We start from the raw sequence: 18391 nt of genomic DNA on the forward strand, positions 1-18391 counted from the left end.
AAATCAATTTAGTAGGTCTGGCCCACATTTTTTTTTTAATAGGGAGAACAGAAGAAAACATATCAGAATATACATTTTCATATAGTGTTTACTTGTGTACTGAGAATTGCCGTATCAATGTACTTTTGGGTCACTATGAAAACTTTGAAATACAAGGTACCTCTACAACTTAATAAAATGCACTTCTCTTGATTTGAGGTACATGAATAGATTTTTTAGACTCTTCAAAGGAATCTTCTATCACTATATTTCTGTTCCTTATTAGTTGTGAAGTTATGTCAATTGCAAACCAATAATTACCTACAGCAGATTAAAATCAAAAGTTCTGCAATATCAGTTTAAAATGATGGCGCCAACAGCAGATGTGAAATGTTAAAAGAAAATTTGGAAAATGGACAGAGCTTTAACTTAGTTTACAGCTTTCTTGCCCCTCCTAAATGCTAGAAGCATGGCGAAGGCTGAAGAGCCATCAACAAGCAAAAAAATCCTCAGGAACAGAAGATATGAAGGACTTCTGAAGGCTAAGATGCATGATGAGGCTGAAAAGAAATCTATAGGAGTTCTGCTTCTGTCTAGAACATAGAATGATGGAGAGAGACCATTCCAAACCTTAACCAGATAAACTATAAAATTGTAACTCTTATTAAAACAATTAGAAAACTGAGATCATAAGCCAACCAGGCAGCCTAAACTTTAAAGAAAAAAGTACCTTTAGGAGAGAATATGAGCTGTGGCTAACCTGTGGTAATGACCAGGAAAAAGAGATGCCAGGTGCCATACAAGTTAGGTCGGAAGATTTCGGCTAAGATGGTAAAGGCTAACTACAGACTAATGTGAGATATAGAATCCCTGGAAGCCAAAGACACAAGAATAGTTCACATTCAACTGCAAGCACTTCATTGGGAGCCCTATGAGGTCATGAGAAAGAGGAGGCAGAGTGGAAGACCAAAGTATGCTTTGCTTGATACAATCCTGGAAGAGGCTAATAACCTCCACTGCAAAAAGCCCCAAAGTACCACCAGGATTATTCTCTTATCAGAACAAAAGCCTTAACAACAAGGCAGTAACCTTGTTGCCATCAGGGCACAGGTAAACATATTATACTAAGGGCAAATAGAAAAGACAATTCCCTTTACACCTGGGGGAAGAAACCCTCCTGGGACCAGGCCAACATAGGTCACCTTCTCCTGGGGCAGGGATGAAGAGTCTCTCCTACACAGGAAGTACGAGAAATTATGCACAAAGGAATAAAGATATATAGCAGACTTTTCAATAAAACCATGTACAACAAAGAACAATGGAGTCACATCTTTAACAGTTTGAAAAGATGGGGGAAAAAAAGCCCTACAAACCCAGAAATCTACACCCAGCAAAAATATCACTCAGAAAATGAAGGTAAAATGAAGGTGAAATAAGTTTATTTTCCCCAGCTCCCAATCCTTCTTTCCTCCACAAAGGTGAGAGACTTCATTACCAGAAGAACTGCATCAGAAGAAATGGTCAAGTTCTTAAGGCAGATATAAAAATAACAGAAACTTGAAGCTACATGAAGAAATGAGTTCTAGTAATGGTTAGAATGAAGATAAATACAAAATAAATTTTTTTAAAAAATTAATCGCTTTAAAGAAAATTGACTGAACCAAAATCAGCATTATAGATTTTCAGCATATATAAACTAAAACACATTACAATAATACCATGAAAGATGAGAAATAGAAATTGTCAGTATAGTGTTATAAGATACACTATACATAAAGCGGTAAAATATTACTGGAAGGTAGACTAATTAAAGGTATGTATTGTAAACCCAAGGGAAATCACAAAATAAGTCATAAACAATCCAACATCATGTAAAAAAAAAAACGGAGCGGGGGGAAGCAATATAAGAAATAGAATGAACAAAACAACCAGAAAATAGAAAACAGTTAGAGAGATATATTTAAATCCAATCATATCAATAATTGGCTTTTTAAATAACTTAAATACAAATAAAAAGTCAGAGAATGTCAGATGGATAAAATAAAAAAGCAAGATTGAAATATATGCTGCCTACAAGAAACTTTAAATATAGACATGGACTAAAAATTAAAGGATAGAAAAAGACACACCTGGCAAACCCTAATCAAAAGAATCTGTAGTTAATACTACTATCAAAGTAGACTTGAGAATAATGACAATTACGAAGGATAAAGAGGGACATTACATAATCACAAAAGGGTCAGTTCACCAAGAAGGCATAAAGATCCTGTATATGTATGCACCTAATACGAGATTTCAAAACCATATGAAGCAAAAATTGAGAGAAAAAGAGAAATAGAAAATCCAGTAGAAATGTCAATAATCCTTTCTTAATAATCAACAGAACCAGTAAACAGAAAATCAGGAGCCTGGGCAATTCTATCAACTAACCTAACTGAAATTATGGGACATTCAACCCAGCAACAGCCAAAAATATACACATTAATTTCAAGTACATTTAGAACATTCACCAAGGTTGATCACACATGCTCTGGGCCATAAAACAAACGCCAACAAACTTAAAAGAGCTGAAAAAGTTTTCTTCTCTGATCAAAATAGATTTAAACTGAAAATAAGTAACAGAAAGATACCTGAAAAATCTCAAAATATTTGGAAGTTAAACAACATACTTCAGAATAAGCCATAGGTAAAAGAGAAATTAGAAAATATTTTGAACTGAATAAAAATAATAGCTTTTCATGATGATGGCGCTAACACCAAAGAAGGAAGCGCCTGCCCTTCCCAAAGCCGAAGCCAAAGCAGAGGACTTGAAGGCAAAGAAAGCAGAGCTGAAAGGCATCCACAGCCACACAAAAAAAGAAGATCCGCAAGTCACCCACCTTCCAAAGGCCCAAGACACTGCAGCACCGAAGGCAGCCTAAATATCCTGGGAAGAGTTCCTCCAGGAGAAACAAGCTTGCTCACTATGCCATCATCGAATTCCCCCTAACTACCAATTCAGCCACAAGAAGGCAGAAGACAGTACACTTGTGTTCACTGTGGATGTCAAGGTCCACAATCACCAGTTCATACAGGCTGTGAAGCTCTATGATACTGACATGGCCAAGGTCAACACCCTCATCAGGCCTGATGGAGAGATGGCAGCATGTGTTCGACTGGCTCCTGATTATGACGAAGCTTTGGATGTTGCCAACAAAATTAGGATCATCTAAACTGAGTGCAGCTGGCTAATTCTAAATATGAAATTTTTTCACTGTGAAAAAACAACAGCAACATACTAAAAATTGCAGGACGCAGCTAAAGCAGTGGTTAAAGGAAAATTAATAGGAATAAATGCTTATATTAGAAAATAAGAAAGACCTCAAATCAATAATCTAAGCTTTCATATTAAGAAACTAGGGAATAAATGATAAATGTCTAAGTTTTGCTTTGTCTTGTGCACCTGAAACTAATTAAATAAATAAATAAATAAAAAGTTAAAAAAAAAAAAAAAAGGAAAGAAACTAGGGAAAGAAGAGCGAATTAAATCCAAAGAGAACAGAATGAAGGAAATAAAAGAGTAAAAACAAATAAAATTGAAAACAAAGGAAACACTCTGAACCAAAGCTGGTTATTTGAAAAGATTAATATAACTGATAAATCTTTAGCTAGACTGGTTGTTTTCACACTACACTAGTAGAGACAAACAGTTGCAATAAAAACTGCAAGACCCACAATGTCTATAATATTTGCAATCTGGCTATTGACAGAAAAAGTGTGCTAACACCTAAGTTAAACTAACAGGTATTTTATAAAAGTTTAAGCATAAATAGTCTATAAATATATGAGAAGATGTGTAATTTCAATAGTTAAGAAAAATACAAATTGAAATACCATATAAATATGCTTCAGATCTTTAAAATGTTTAACGTCTAAGATTTCCAAGCATTAACATTGAAACAAAACACCAAATCTCTCTTCCACTGCTCCTGGAAGTACATATGCCACTAAAAATAGATTCTCTGGAAATGCTTGCAAGAGGTATGTAAAAGAATACACCAGGAGACATGTACAAGACCAGTTACAGCAACAATGTTCACAAAAGCAAAAAGTAGAAATAATGCAAATATCCATCAATAGAACAATGAATAAATAACCAATGGTATATTCATACAATTTGTATTACTACAGTAATACAAATAAATTACATACCTATACACATCAATATGAATACTCTCAAAAATTAATGAAAAAGGCAAGGCTCAAATAAATACATAAAATGTGATGCCCTTTAAAAAAAGGGGAGTGCAAAATGAAACAATGCATTATTTAAGGATTCATACATATGTAGTTGGTAAAATTTATTAAAAACACAAAAATCGGGACATAGTTTACTGTGAGGAGACTGTAGAATGCTGTCAGGTTAGGCCCTATTGCTGATTTTGGAAGTTATGTTCTATTATTGGACTTCACAGTTGCGTATAAAGGTCTTTGTTTTATTGTTATAGTTAAATTACATTACATGCTTGTGTGTATATGCTATGCTTAAAAATAAATCTTTTCAAAGCTCCACGAAACTGGGCAATATATTGTTTTAAGAATACAAATTTATGTAGTTAAAAACTATAATAAAGAGCAAGCAGGAAAAAAGGACATAAAATTTATATATTATACTATCTCAATTTTTAATAAAAATGAAAATAATAGAAACAAAACCACATATGTGCAACAAATTCCAAAGAAAATACACATTACAAAAACTGACTGAAGAAAATCTGATTAGACCTATATCAAGTAAAAAAATAGAACAGTAATTAAAAGCCTTTCCCTGAAGAAAACCTCAAGGCCAAATAGCTTCAATGGTAAATTCCATTAAACCCTTAAGGAAGACATAGGTAATATTGTTGCTATACAAACACTTCGGGAAACAGAGGAGGAAGAAACATCTCCAGACTCATTTTTTGAACCAGTATTAGACTGATACTGAAGCCAAAAGCTAGAGAATAGTTAGAAAACTTGTGTACCTACCTTCCTAGAATTTACAAGTATTAATAACTAAATGATTTTTTTAAAACACTTTTCTATAAAGAAGATATAAGAAACTAATATACAGTGATATTTTATTTCCTAAGAACGTCAGGTCAGCTGGAATCTTTTTCAGCTATGGCACACAGAAATAACAGTCCCTGCACAAAGGCACTACGTAGGGCAAATGGAAGATGCTGCTCCAGGACAGAGTCAAACAGTCCTAGGACGACAGGTGTCCTTTACCTGACTGCCCAGAAAACTGAGGGGCACAATACTTTGTTATACCTAAACCTGTTGTCACGCAGCAGCCTACCCGTCTGTCCCCTCGTGCCTATCCCTAAAGAAAGAAGAGTCTATGAGACGGATCCTTTCAGGGACTTTGTTTCACCTTTGTGCTTACACCTCACATCTCCCTGTTTGGCCCCAAAAGATGGCTGAATAGTCAATGACGGACAAGATTCCCCACAGGGCGGGGAACGACCTTAAGCCAGGCACAGTCACATGGGGACCACCAGGAGAACTCACAGGCTCAACAGAGGTAGGCACAGCCCCCCACCTTCCCCCGGCAAAGGAGAGCTTCTGCCTATGTGGCTATATTCCTTCCTACAACCTGCTTGGGAAGTGATTCAATGATGTGACAACATCAGTTCTCCTTCTATTCTTATGAATAAGTTTCAGCATAAAGGTTTTGTCCCTGGGGGGGCACATACCACAAATATTAAGACATCATGGGACTTTTGATTCCGGCTGCTTGCAGGCAAGGGTGATTGGTTTGAATCAGTTTTCTAGAATGATGCATGAGACTCATAGACCGCGGAGAAAACAATGCTACTTCCTTGTGTGACCATCAATAAAAGCCACAAGGTGGCCTGATTCGGGGCTCTCAGTCCTTTGAGGTTGTTGTGAGACCCTTGGCCCCCAGTGCATAATTTTCTTGATTTCTGTTTCTTTCTTAACCCTTGCTGCCCCTTCTCATTCCCTCACTGCCCATGTTGCGCCATCAACCTTTGCTCTTTTGGGACGCATTACCTCATGCTAGCAAGCCATAACCAGAAAATATAAGGAATGAGGATTTTTATTTAACATAAAATCAGGTCATCAGTATTAATAGCTAAGCCTGTTCATCTATTTCCTTTCTTCCTGTCACTTCAAACTCTGACTTCCCAACTCAAGCACCTCAGCCTTTTTTTTTTTCCTATTTGACACTCATTTCACTACCTTAAACATACAATCTTACCTAGATGCTTCATTGTTCAAAAACTACCTGGCCAACTACTCAACAGTATCTAGTAGTTCAAGAACCTTACTATCTTATACCCAGTAACAAAATATCTATCCTTCAACCACTAGCCATTGCGTTCAAATAATTCTCTTAATACTATTAACAGCTACACTAGCAAGCATCCATGAAAATAAACTCAAAAAAAAAAATCTCATTTATCAATTTGACTTCACACCGTATGATGTCGAAATCTGAAATGAAATACAAGGTTCACAGTATTTGAAGAGAAGAAAAAAGTGAAAAAGGCGTTTCACTAGTCCACCATTTCCACAGTTCCTTGACTTCCCCACAACTGTGTTCTCAGAGTATTACTTACATTTACATCTTTTACAAAACACTTAATCCTCATTTTAAATATAAAAAAACAGAATCCAAGATTAGGTCACACAACTACTAAGGAGCAGAGCTAAAATAAGAATCCAATTATGCCTAACTCTAAAACCGAAGGACATAATAAAGCCATACTGCTAAAATCCGACAAAAGTCTAATTTATACCTATGACTAATCTTAAAGGACAATCATATTTAACGATTAATAGAAATAAATTCATACCTTTTTGTATACAGCAGTTACATCAGAATCCAAAACAATTATATTCCTTAGCTTTGCATTTATTTCAGTTACCGAAGGCCTCATAATCACCTCAGAATCAAGCCCTAAGGGAATAAAAGAAATGGTAAATGCCTGTCTTTCATTTAAGAGTTCTGAATTTACTTTTTTTTTTAATTTTATTACCTTCAATTTTAATTTCAGAAATGTTACGTTTCTGATCTTGAATAAAGATCTGCAAACATGATAATTCTGCTAAAATCTGCAAGGTAATAATATCTTCATTCCTGGATCGTTTTGAAGCTACAAAAGAATCATATTGTAAAACAAGGAAAAACTTGTAGCAGATACCTCACTACATTTACTAAGTAAATGAGGTATCACAACCAATAATGATAAACCTGATTTGCAATTCAATTGAAAACAAGCAAGATATCCCCCTAATAAATTAGGAATTCCATAAACAATCAAATCGGACAAAAAGCCGAACAAAAGCAAACAATAGACAAAACAAAAAATGTTTGCTAGATAAGCCTAACATTTGAAACTAAGACATTGAACTTGAAAAATTATAAATATTTTGAGTCAATAATTACTTAGTGATATTTGTCATTATTGAACTTGAAACTTTTCACAGCTTAAAAAGTACTTTAATTAGGATTAGGCTTAGAGTTAGGTTAGGTAGGGTTAGGGATTAGGGTTTAGAGTTTAGGATTAGGGTTACGGAAATAAAAAGGAAAAAAAGTACTTTAATTAAAAAAAATATTATTCAAATTTTGTTCATTCTATTTTTCTAAAGTAATGATATTAAATACACGAATTTTAACCTAAATCAAATACTTCTACAATCTTCAACTAAAAAGAATGATATGACAAATAAAAGCCACATTTTTTTCATCAGTAATCATTTCTTTTACTATTATTTTTTAAAGTTAACCTGGTATATAAGGAATCTTTCTACCTGGGCAATAAAATTCTGAAGACAATATTATAAGTTAATAAAGCCAGAGCCAAAATTTATTGATCTACTTGGTAAAAAAAATTTGAGGTTGAATTTTAAAGAAACATACCTATTTTTTTAATGACCTCTCCTTTGTCTTCTGTCTCTGTAACATGCACTGAGGCTGACTTTTCCTCCAATTGTGTAATAATATTATTAAAATAATTTAGTGTATTCAGAAGTGCTTCAGTATGCAAATGAATATCCAAAGAGGAAAAATTCACCTAAAGAACAAAGTTGATTTTAGTAATAGGTCAATTAGTATTTATTTGCCTACTCTGTATAAGGCACCAGGCTTTGTGGAACTTAGGGTATAATATCCCATTTTTATCCTCAAGGTTCTTAGAATTCTAGTTATAATTTTCATAATATATTTACTTAGAAATATAATATCTAATTAAAAATCAAATTATTATTCACTCATACCTTAACCAGTTGTGCAACATTGTTATAGGTACTTTTCAAGTCGGGTACATTCTTTTCAGCCTATCCAAAGAGAAAAAAAACAAGTCTGTTAGAACACCTTAAAAAGACATATATATATGCAATTATATGAAGGTCCTAATAAACATTTACATCTATCTATCTATCTATCTATCATTACCTAAACAAACTGCTTCAACAGAACAAAGAAATTTGGTAAGTATAGGACTCTGTGGTACATAGCAAGTATTCAATAAATGTTATGTAGTATCTCTCATGATCAAGGAAAATTAAAGTGGAGAATAATCATTCAATCATCCATAACTCTGTAGAGTCCTTCCTAATTCCTCCTGTATGTGAAAACAAAATTTGTGACAGAGGTGTCCACCAAGTAGCTAAATACTCCGTTATCTTTAGATCTAGAACACTTGTGTAGTATTAAAGCTATTTAATGCATGAACAGTATAACTAAAATAGCTACATCAATAATAGTAAAAATGGTCTTAAAAGTGATAAAATGTTATTTCAGCATTATTCTTACCATAAAGTAATTATTTAAAAAATGTGGCACTTACATAAAAATAGGTCAATGAAAACATGGAATAAATCATCCATATACCATAGTATACATAAAAACTTAATAAATGATAAAATGGATACAATAAATCAATAGGAACGGAACGACCCAGGAAAATTACGTAACTTCAGACAATCATAGGAAATCAAGTGAAAGCTTCATCTTGTATCATATACCACAATAAACAAGTTCAAGATTAAAGAGTTTGTTTCTGTTTGATTTCCTGATGGGGGAAAAAAGTGCAGGTCATTTCTGCTTAGAACATAGGCTTCTTATTTAGCTATATGAAGTGTTCTATTTAAAAGGACAACAAAACAAAAAATTCTTCAAGTTTTAGGAGTTATAGAGATCACATTAGAATCAAGATTAAACTGATTACTCAACTTATAAAACCTGATTATAACACTTCAGCAATACACATACCATAGCAGGCAAATATAAATGGAACTGCTTACCTTCACATATTCTAGTGTTAAGAGATCTTCCATTATATTATCCAGCGTGGTAATCAAATAAACTGGCTTCCTGTTTTCATCTAAAAATAATTTTTAAAATTATTCTTTCGTAGGAAAACTTACTGAAAACAAATGCAGGCAATATTAATAAATATAAACTTTAAAAAGGATTTCCTGTATCAGTTCTGAGCTGTGGATACTGTCTTAAGCTGTAAAAACATAATTTCTCCTCACAATTCCTTTCTCTTCTCTTATGCCAAATACTAAAACTCTTACCCTTCCAAACCTAGATAGGAGTAGCCATCAGTTAAAGAGAAAAACAGAATGGTTAATGGTTAATAGGAACAATGAAAAGAAATGAAGATAATTCTGGCCCCGAGACACAAAAATCGCTATCAAGAAATTCAGACTCCCTAAAAACCTAATTGTTCAGAAGACATCACGTATGTGATGAGAAACATTTCCTGTATATTAATTTAGATTAAAATAAACCCTATTACCAAACAACCAGTCATTACTATTTCTATTACTGCTTCTGCTCAAAACCTAAGAAAGTGAGTGCAAAACTGCTGTAGAAGAGTATTTTATATAATGCCCTTAAAACTAAATACCCTGAAATGGACTTGTTAGATCATATGGTGATTCTATTTCTAACTTTTTGAGAACTCTCTATACTGTTTTCCATAACAGTGGATGGCGTCCATTTAAATTCCCACCAACACTGCACAAGGGTTCCTTCCCTTTTCTCCACACCCTCACCAATTCTTATGTCTTGTCTTTTTTATAACAACCATGCTAACAGGTGTGAGGCAATCTTGCTGTGATTTTGATTTCAATTTTGCTGATGATTAGTGATTCTGAACATCTTTTCTTGTATCCGTTGACCATCTGTATATCTTCTTTGGGAAAATGTCTATTCAGATCCTCTGCCCATTTTTAATCACATTGTTTATTTTTTGCTATTGAGTTGTATGAGTTCTTTATATATTTTGGATACTAACCCCTTATTAGATTATGAATAGCAAATATTTTCTCACATTCAATAGGTTGCCTTTTCATTTCTGCTGCTGTGTAGAAGCTTTTTAGCTTGATATAGTCCCATTGGGCTATTTTCAGTTGTTACTTTTGCTTTTGGAGTCAGATTCAAAAAATCATCATCAAGACCAATGTCAAGAAGGTATGGCCTAAGTTTTCTTCTGGAAGTCTTATGGTTTTAGGTCTCACATTCAAGTCTTTAGTCCATTTTGAGTTCATTTTTATGTATGGTATAAGATAGTGGTCCGATTTCATTCTTTCACATGTGTGTGTCCAGTTTCCCAACACCATTTACTGAAGAAACTGTACTTTCCCCATGTGTATTCTTGACTCCTTTATCAAAAGCCATTAGGTTGGTGCAAAAGTAATTGAGGTTTTCACAATTATTTTTAACCTTTTAAAACACAATTACTTTTGCACCAACCTAATAATTGACCATAAATGCTTGGGTTTATTTCTGAGCTCTCCATTATGTTCCATTAATCTATATCTATTTTTATGACAGTTCCATGCTGTTGTGAATTCTATGGCTTTATAATATAGTTTGAAATCAGGGAGCGTGATGCTTCTAGTTTTGTTCTTCTTCCTCAAGATTGCTTTGGCTATTTGGGGTCTTTTTTGGTTCCATACAAATTTAGGATTGTTCTTTCTAGTTCTGTGAAAAATGACATTGGAATTTTCATAGGGATTACACTGAATCTATAGATTGCTCTGGATAGTATGGACATTTTAATATATTAATTATTGCAATTCATGAGATAAACCATGGAATATCTTTCTTTTTGTGTCTTCTTCAATTTCCATTCACCAATGTCTTATAGTTTTCAGTGTACAACTCTTTCACCTCCTTGGTTACATTTATTCCTAGGTATTTTATTATTTTGATGCAATTGTAAATGGGACTGTTTTCTTAATTTCTCTTTCTGGTATTCTTTGTTAATGTATAGAAATACAACAGATTTTTATATATTGATTTTGAGTCCTGCAATTTTATTGAATTGTTAGTTCTAAAAGTTTTGGTGGAGATTTTAGGAGTTTCCACATATAGAATCATGTCAACTGCAAATAGTGACAGTTTTTATACTAGATCAATGAAGAAATCAAAAGAGAAATAAAAAACACCTCGAAACAACTAAAAATGGAAATAGAACACATCAAAATTTGTGGAATGTAGCAAAAGCAGTTCTAAAAGGGAAGTTCACAGTGTTAAATTTACCTTGTTCCTTGAGGTAAACACCTATCTCAAGGAACAAGATAAATCTCAAACATGCAGCTTAACTTTACAACTCATGGAACCAGAAAAAGAACAACAAATGAAACAAAGATCAAAGCAGAAATAAATGGAGAGTAAAAAGACAATAGAAAAGATCAATAAAACTAACCTCTGGTTTTTGAAAAAGTAAAAATGGTACCTAGCCTCGTCTCAAGAAAAAAAAGACTCAAATAAAATCAGAAATGAAAGAGGAGATGTTATAGCACAGCCACATAAATACAAAGGAGCCTGAGATTACTATAAATAAATATATGCCACCAAATTGGACACCTAGAAGAAATGCATAAATTTCTCGAAACATATAACCTTCCAAGAGTGAATCAAGAAATAGTAAATCTGAGAAACCAATTACTAGTAAGGAGATTCAATCAGTAATCAAAAACCTCTCAACAACAAAATCCCAGGAACAGATGACTTCACTGGTAAAATCTACCAAATATCAAAGAAGAATTAATACTAAATACTTCTAAAAAATAGAAGAGGAGGAAACACTTTCAAACTCATTCTAAAAGGCCAACATTATCCTGATTCTAAAACCACATAAGCACTCAACAAGAAAAGAAAATTACACGTTAATATACCTGATGAAAAATCCTCACCAAAATATTAGTGAAGTGAATTCAACAATACATTAAAAGGATCATATAGTATGATCAAGAGGATTCATTCCAAGAACGTAAAGATGGGCAGTATCTGCAAATCAATCAACGTGATCCACTACATTAACAAAATGAAAGATAAAAACCATATGAACATCTGAACATATACAGAAAAAAGCATATGACAAAATTCAACATCCCTTTATGGTAAAAACTCTCAGCAAAGTGATTATAGAGAAAACATACCTCAACATAATAATTGCCATATATGACAAGGCCACAGTTAACATCATACTCAATAGTGAAAAGCTGAAAGGGTTTCCACTAAGTTCAGGAACAAGACAAAGATTTCCCACTCTTACCACTTTTACTGAACACAGTATTAGAAGTCCTCACCAGAGCAATTGGTAAACAAATAAAAGGTATCCAAATTGGAAATGAATAGTTTGTCTTGATCATTCCATCAACCATTCTTTCAAAGAAAAACCAAAAAATGTAAAGGAGGATATGAAAAATACCCTCCTAAATGCCTAACATGGAAAATGGAAGTATTTTTCTAAGGTAGCATATAATTTATCTGTTATGATTCTGGGACATAAAGTATTAGTGGTAGGCAGAATAATGCCACTTTTCACACTCCCCCATGGATGTCCACGCTCTAATTCCCCCAAACCTGAAAATACGTTATTTCACGTGGCAAAATGGACTTTGCAGAGGTATAATAGTTATGGTTAAGGGGAAATTATCCTGGATTGTCCAGATATGCCCAATCTAATCACCTTAGTTTTTAAGAGTGGAAACAAAAAGCAAAAGAAGAGGTTAGAGAGACGATAGATTGAGATGAACCTAACACCCTGTGCTTGTTCTGAGATATAGGGGAACCCAGATTTGCAGAACCCAGATTCCTCTAGGAGCTAAGAATAGCCCTCGACTAATAGTCATCAGGGAAACAGACTTAAGCCACATCAAACTGAATTCTGTTCATACCTGAGTGAGCAATGAAATAGACTCTTCTGCTAGAGGCTCCAAAAAGGAACTATTCTTGATACGTTGACTTATGCCTGTTGAGACTTATGTTAACTTTTGAGCTAAAGAAATTTAAGACAACAAATCTGTATTGTTTTAAGACACTAAGTTTGTGGTAAACTGTTACAATAGTAATAGGAAACCAATTCAGTGTTTTAGTATTCTGTTAAGTATACTTAAAATTAAACCATGTCTACTTTATTTTCCTTAATGAGAAAGAAATCACCTTCATTTTTTTATCTGGTCTACCTAGATTCCCAAGTATAAAAGTTAAAGACTAACTCATAATATTTTTCTGTGAATGTTTTAGCAAACGTACTTATTTAAAACCTAGAGAATTAAAAACATTACAGTCGGTAGTCAAAGAATAAAATTATTTATGTAAAAAATAGATTCTTACCAAAGTATTCTGGGCATTTTAAACAGAATTCTTTCAAAAAGGCAGTGGCTTTCATATCAAATGTTCTAAGCTCAATTTCTGTGCCCAACCCTAAAACATCAATTTCTACCACAGGTAGTTCACAATCTCCAACAAGGTGATAAAATTGAACCAATACCTGGAGAAGAAAGAAAAAAGAAACTATCACTACCTAAATAAAAAATTGCTTATGTGGATTATGGTTATATACGGACATATGAGGTACACATAGGATATAAATATGTTTTAAAATTTAGGAAAAGTTTTATAAGCACATAAACATACAATACACACATCACACAAATAATTACTTTAATAAATTGTATTAAATAATCACAATATATCAACTAAACCCCTAATTCTTGATTAAAGAAATTAATCTTCAATGAAAGGAAAGGAGAACCCCACAATAATGCCCAGATTCAGCTTAAACAGGATGAAAGCAACAGTGCCTATAAGTAATGAGACGTTGTAAATAAGCTGTGAATAGTGGAAATAAACAATTTAAATAAACTATATCAATTTTACAATGGTACGTACCTCTGGCACTTCAAATCTTATTTTATACTGAATAATATTTTTTGAAAAATCCAGCTTTTGAGACTTTTTTTGTTGATAAGATTTAACGCTAGCTGTTGTCGGACAAGTTTCTTCCAACGGACTACATGGTGCATCATAAAATTCCTCCTCTGAATCTAAACATCATAGAACGTTATTTAAGTCAATAATCAAAATTATTTGCTTAGGAACACTTTTATAACTTTCACAACTTTTCTGTAATAAATGTGAACACTAAAATATTAAAAAGTCTTTCAAAAATTGAATGTAAAGATAAGAAAATAAATTTTAAAAAGTACAGAGATGTCTGAACAAATAATATTTTGATGAAAAAAAGAAATATTGAAAATTACAAATGAAATCTTAAGCTTAATGAACATCACCTTTGAAAATCATTAGTCTATCTAAAAGTTGTTAAAGAAAATGCTATAGCAAATGACAATGCCGATGACTACCACATCACTACTACTCAAAGGAACACACTAATATGCTCACTTTACCTAGATAGCAAAACAGGACTTCGTAATACAAACTCCGAAATATTAAAAGCAGAAAGCAAGTCCTAAAATTTGAATGAAGAAACTGGATGGAGCACTGCTACATATATACATATAGGTACATTAATATATATCTAACAAATTTCTAGAATTTGCTATTAAAAAGAATTCCAAAACTTGTCAAACCATTACAAGAAAGTTTAAAGAAAACTAAAACCAGCCAAAGTATATCTCTAACAACTTAAGACTGAATTTAGGGTAGATGATCTCACAAACAACATGTCCTTTCTCCCCTACCCTCCTGTTCACCACACACAAAGGAAAACATTCTCTAGGAAAACTGAGAATCAACATGGCAATGTCTGTTGTTTAACATTTAGCCAATTAAAAGTCTACAAATGGAAAAACAATTTATTCTTCTTTACAATGTGGCCAAGAAAAAGAACCTATTTGAAGTAAAAATATTTACCAGTTTTCATGTGTAAATGTATGAATTAAGGCTTGATTTTATTTCTTTTAATAAAAAAGGAAAACTTAAAAAAACAACTGAGGATAAAAAAAAAAATGATCCAAATAGCTAAGTAACACATTATGAGTCAGTCATCTACAAAATTTCATGGGGTCTCTTAGCTCACGGGAGGATTAAATTACTAGTTATCCTTGTGATTATTTCAACTTTTATGTACCAAAAAAATCCCATTTCAAAAGCAACTTTAAGAAACATCCAAATTATATTAACGGAATTTTAGTGAAATTTCTGGAAATTACACAAATATCTGCTATTGCCTGAAATTTTTAACATGGTCTAAAAAGGAAAATTATTTCCATAAGATATTTTTGTAATAAGGAAAATTTCGTAGTTTTATTTTACCATCTTCAATACATGTAAGTTCCAAGAGAGGAAACATTTTCTGTGAAACATGTGATGCTCCCAAAGAAGCAGATCTTTGAATCTGGAAGAAAAGTAATTCTTGATTAACACAAAGACTTTTATTCAAAGTTCTAAGACAACTTTGACCAAAAACATACACACACAACCCCAATTTGAATTAACTGAGAAAAAAATCCAGGCTGAATCAGAAAAGTAAATTATAATAAATGTATATTTAATGAAATGATTTTTACAATTTCAAGGCTAAATATATATTATAGAACTAATTTAATAATTTCCTTGATGACAAGCTTTGAGTAGAAAAAGATCTCAGATATACCTAAACTCAAATGTTTTAGAAAATAAGGATGCCATCTTCAGGACATCCATGAGAAACCCGAAGTCTCAATATATAAAGCCCCTAGAGTTGAGGAGCTTATAGTTTCATTTTTCATTTTTTGAAAGATATTTCAGTAAATTTACTTTTTTACTGTTCTTGGAAATACAGCATACAAAAACATATAATACAGTTTAGAAACACAATAAAAGACACCCCTGAATTTTCCACAAAAGCCAAGAAACAAAACATACCCTTACCTAGAAGCACCTTATAGGATTCTCCTTGATCACATTCCCTACCACTAATTATGATCTTGCTTTCATTTATTTATTTTTAACCTCCTATGAATGATTCTCTAAGTAATGCATTTTACCTCTGCATCTTTCCACATTGTCGAAAAAGGCAATATTGCATATACTTTCCTGTGACATTATTCTATAAAACAATCGTTAAATTTTATCTATACCAATAATTTACTCATTCTCACTGCTATATTGTATTCCACTAATGAATAAACCACTATTCATTTGTCTACTATACTGTTGATAAACATTTGTAATGTTTATAGATTTTTGCTTTTACTCACAGTGACACTATAACCATCCTTGAACCTTCCTCCAGGTAGGTACTCTAATGCAAGACTTTCCCTGGTGTATATATCGAGCAGTGGAATTGCGCATGTTCGCCTTACTAAGTATTATCAAACCGTTTTCACAAGTGCTTGCAACAATAGAATAGCTTATATGGCTCCACGTCCTCACAAATGTCTAATGTTTCAGACATTTAAAATTTTGCCAATCTCACTGGCGATTTCACCCAAGTTTTAATTACAATTACACAAATGTGTAATAGTTACACATAATATTATAGGTTCATGGGTTATTAGTGTTGAACCCTCTCTGAATCCTGTTCATTTTGGGAAAACGTTTTGATTGAAATATAACCTACTACATAAGACTACGTAACTGTAAGGATGAAGTTCAATAAATTTTCAAAAAGTACCCAAAATCCATATCCAGGAATAGAACATTACCAGCAATTCAGAAGTTTCGTTATGCTCGCCACAATCATTAGGCATACCCCAAAAAGATGATGACTATGCCACTCTAATTTTAATTTTAATGTACCAAAATTTTTTACATATAAATTCATATAAGAATAGTGTTATTTTTCATTTTCCTGATGAATAATAAAATCAACACCTATTCATGTGTCTGTCTGCTCATTTCTTATTTGGCTGCTGGCTTCCTTATACATTTTGGATAAGTCTTTTGTAAGTTATGTGTGTTGCAAATATTTTTCCCAATTGATCACTCGTCTTTTTAATTTTTATTTATTTTTTAAATTAAATGCATTGGGGTGACAATGGTTAGTAAAATTTACATAGGTTTCGAGTGTACAATTCTATAATACATCATCTATGTATCACATGTGAGCTCACCACCCAGATTGCCTTCCAAAAGTCAATTTTAATTTTCATGACGTGTGATTTGTTTTTCTTCTATATTTGTGCTTTCTAAATCCCAAAATATCTTTACTTACTACAAGGACTAGAAGATTTTCTCTTATGTTTTTTGTTAAAGAAACTTTACACTCTTGGGCATTTACATTTAAGTCTATGGTCCATTTCAAGCTAAATTCCACGTATGCTATAAGGTAAGGGTTGATGTTCACTTTTTTCTACATAATTTTTTTCCTCATACTAATCTAGTTATTTCAGAACTATTTGTTGTAAGGACTATCCTTCCCCCACTTAGTTGGACTGGCACCTTTGTAACAAATCAAATATACATTAAACATATATTATGGATTTATTTCTGGACTCTTTCTACTTTATTGACCTACATGTCTACTTCTATGCCCCTACAGCACTTTCTTGAATAAAGTAGGTATAACATAAACCTTGAAATCAAGTATTAGAAATTCTCCAACATTATTCTTATCACAAATTGTTTTGGCTAATATGTGTCCTTCACATTTCCATATGTACTTTACAATAAGCTTGTTAATTTCCAGGAGAAATTTTTTTTGAATTTTGATTGGGATTGTAAGAAATCTAAAAAGTTGGGAGAGAACTGCCATCTTAATAAAGTCAGTCTTTCAACCCTAACTATATATATCATTCCACTTATTTAGGTCTTCATTTAGGTCTTTAACTTTTTTTTTCAAAACTCTTTTGTAGTTTTAGGTATACAGGACTGATACTTCTTTTGTTAATTTTTCCTAAGTGTTTTACCTTTATTAATGCTATTATAAATGGAATTTTTAAAATTTCATCTTTAGAAACTAATTATCTACATTGATAATGTATCCTGCTAAACTTGTTTACTATTACCAGTGGTATTTTCCTACATTCCTTAGGACTTTCTGCATAAATGATCGTGTAATTTGCAAATAAAGATAGTTTTACTTTTTTGTTTCCATCCTGTCTTTATTTTTCTTGACTGCTGCAGAGGCTTAAACCTTCAGTACAAATCTGAATACAAGTGGTGAGAAAAGGC

At 32.6% G+C, this 18391-nt stretch overlaps 1 protein-coding gene across 3 annotated transcripts in view; it reads right to left on the reverse strand.

Moving 5' to 3' along the window:
• VPS13A (vacuolar protein sorting 13 homolog A) overlaps positions 1-18391 on the reverse strand; it is a 194261-nt gene that overhangs the window by 101850 nt on the left and 74020 nt on the right. For all 3 annotated transcript variants that reach the window (XM_019736649.3, XM_019736650.3, XM_019736651.3), the window contains exons 24-31: positions 15551-15632; positions 14165-14319; positions 13607-13763; positions 9274-9353; positions 8245-8304; positions 7889-8042; positions 7005-7121; positions 6822-6925 (exon numbers count right to left, since the gene is read on the reverse strand). In XM_019736649.3, the coding sequence (XP_019592208.2) occupies positions 6822-6925; positions 7005-7121; positions 7889-8042; positions 8245-8304; positions 9274-9353; positions 13607-13763; positions 14165-14319; positions 15551-15632 (909 nt within the window). The remainder of the gene's footprint in view (positions 1-6821; positions 6926-7004; positions 7122-7888; positions 8043-8244; positions 8305-9273; positions 9354-13606; positions 13764-14164; positions 14320-15550; positions 15633-18391) is intronic.

The sequence above is a fragment of the Rhinolophus sinicus genome, chromosome 16, assembly GCF_057876585.1.
Source record: "Rhinolophus sinicus isolate RSI-liver-muscle chromosome 16, RSI-T2T, whole genome shotgun sequence".
In the NCBI taxonomy this organism is placed as follows: domain Eukaryota; kingdom Metazoa; phylum Chordata; class Mammalia; order Chiroptera; family Rhinolophidae; genus Rhinolophus; species Rhinolophus sinicus.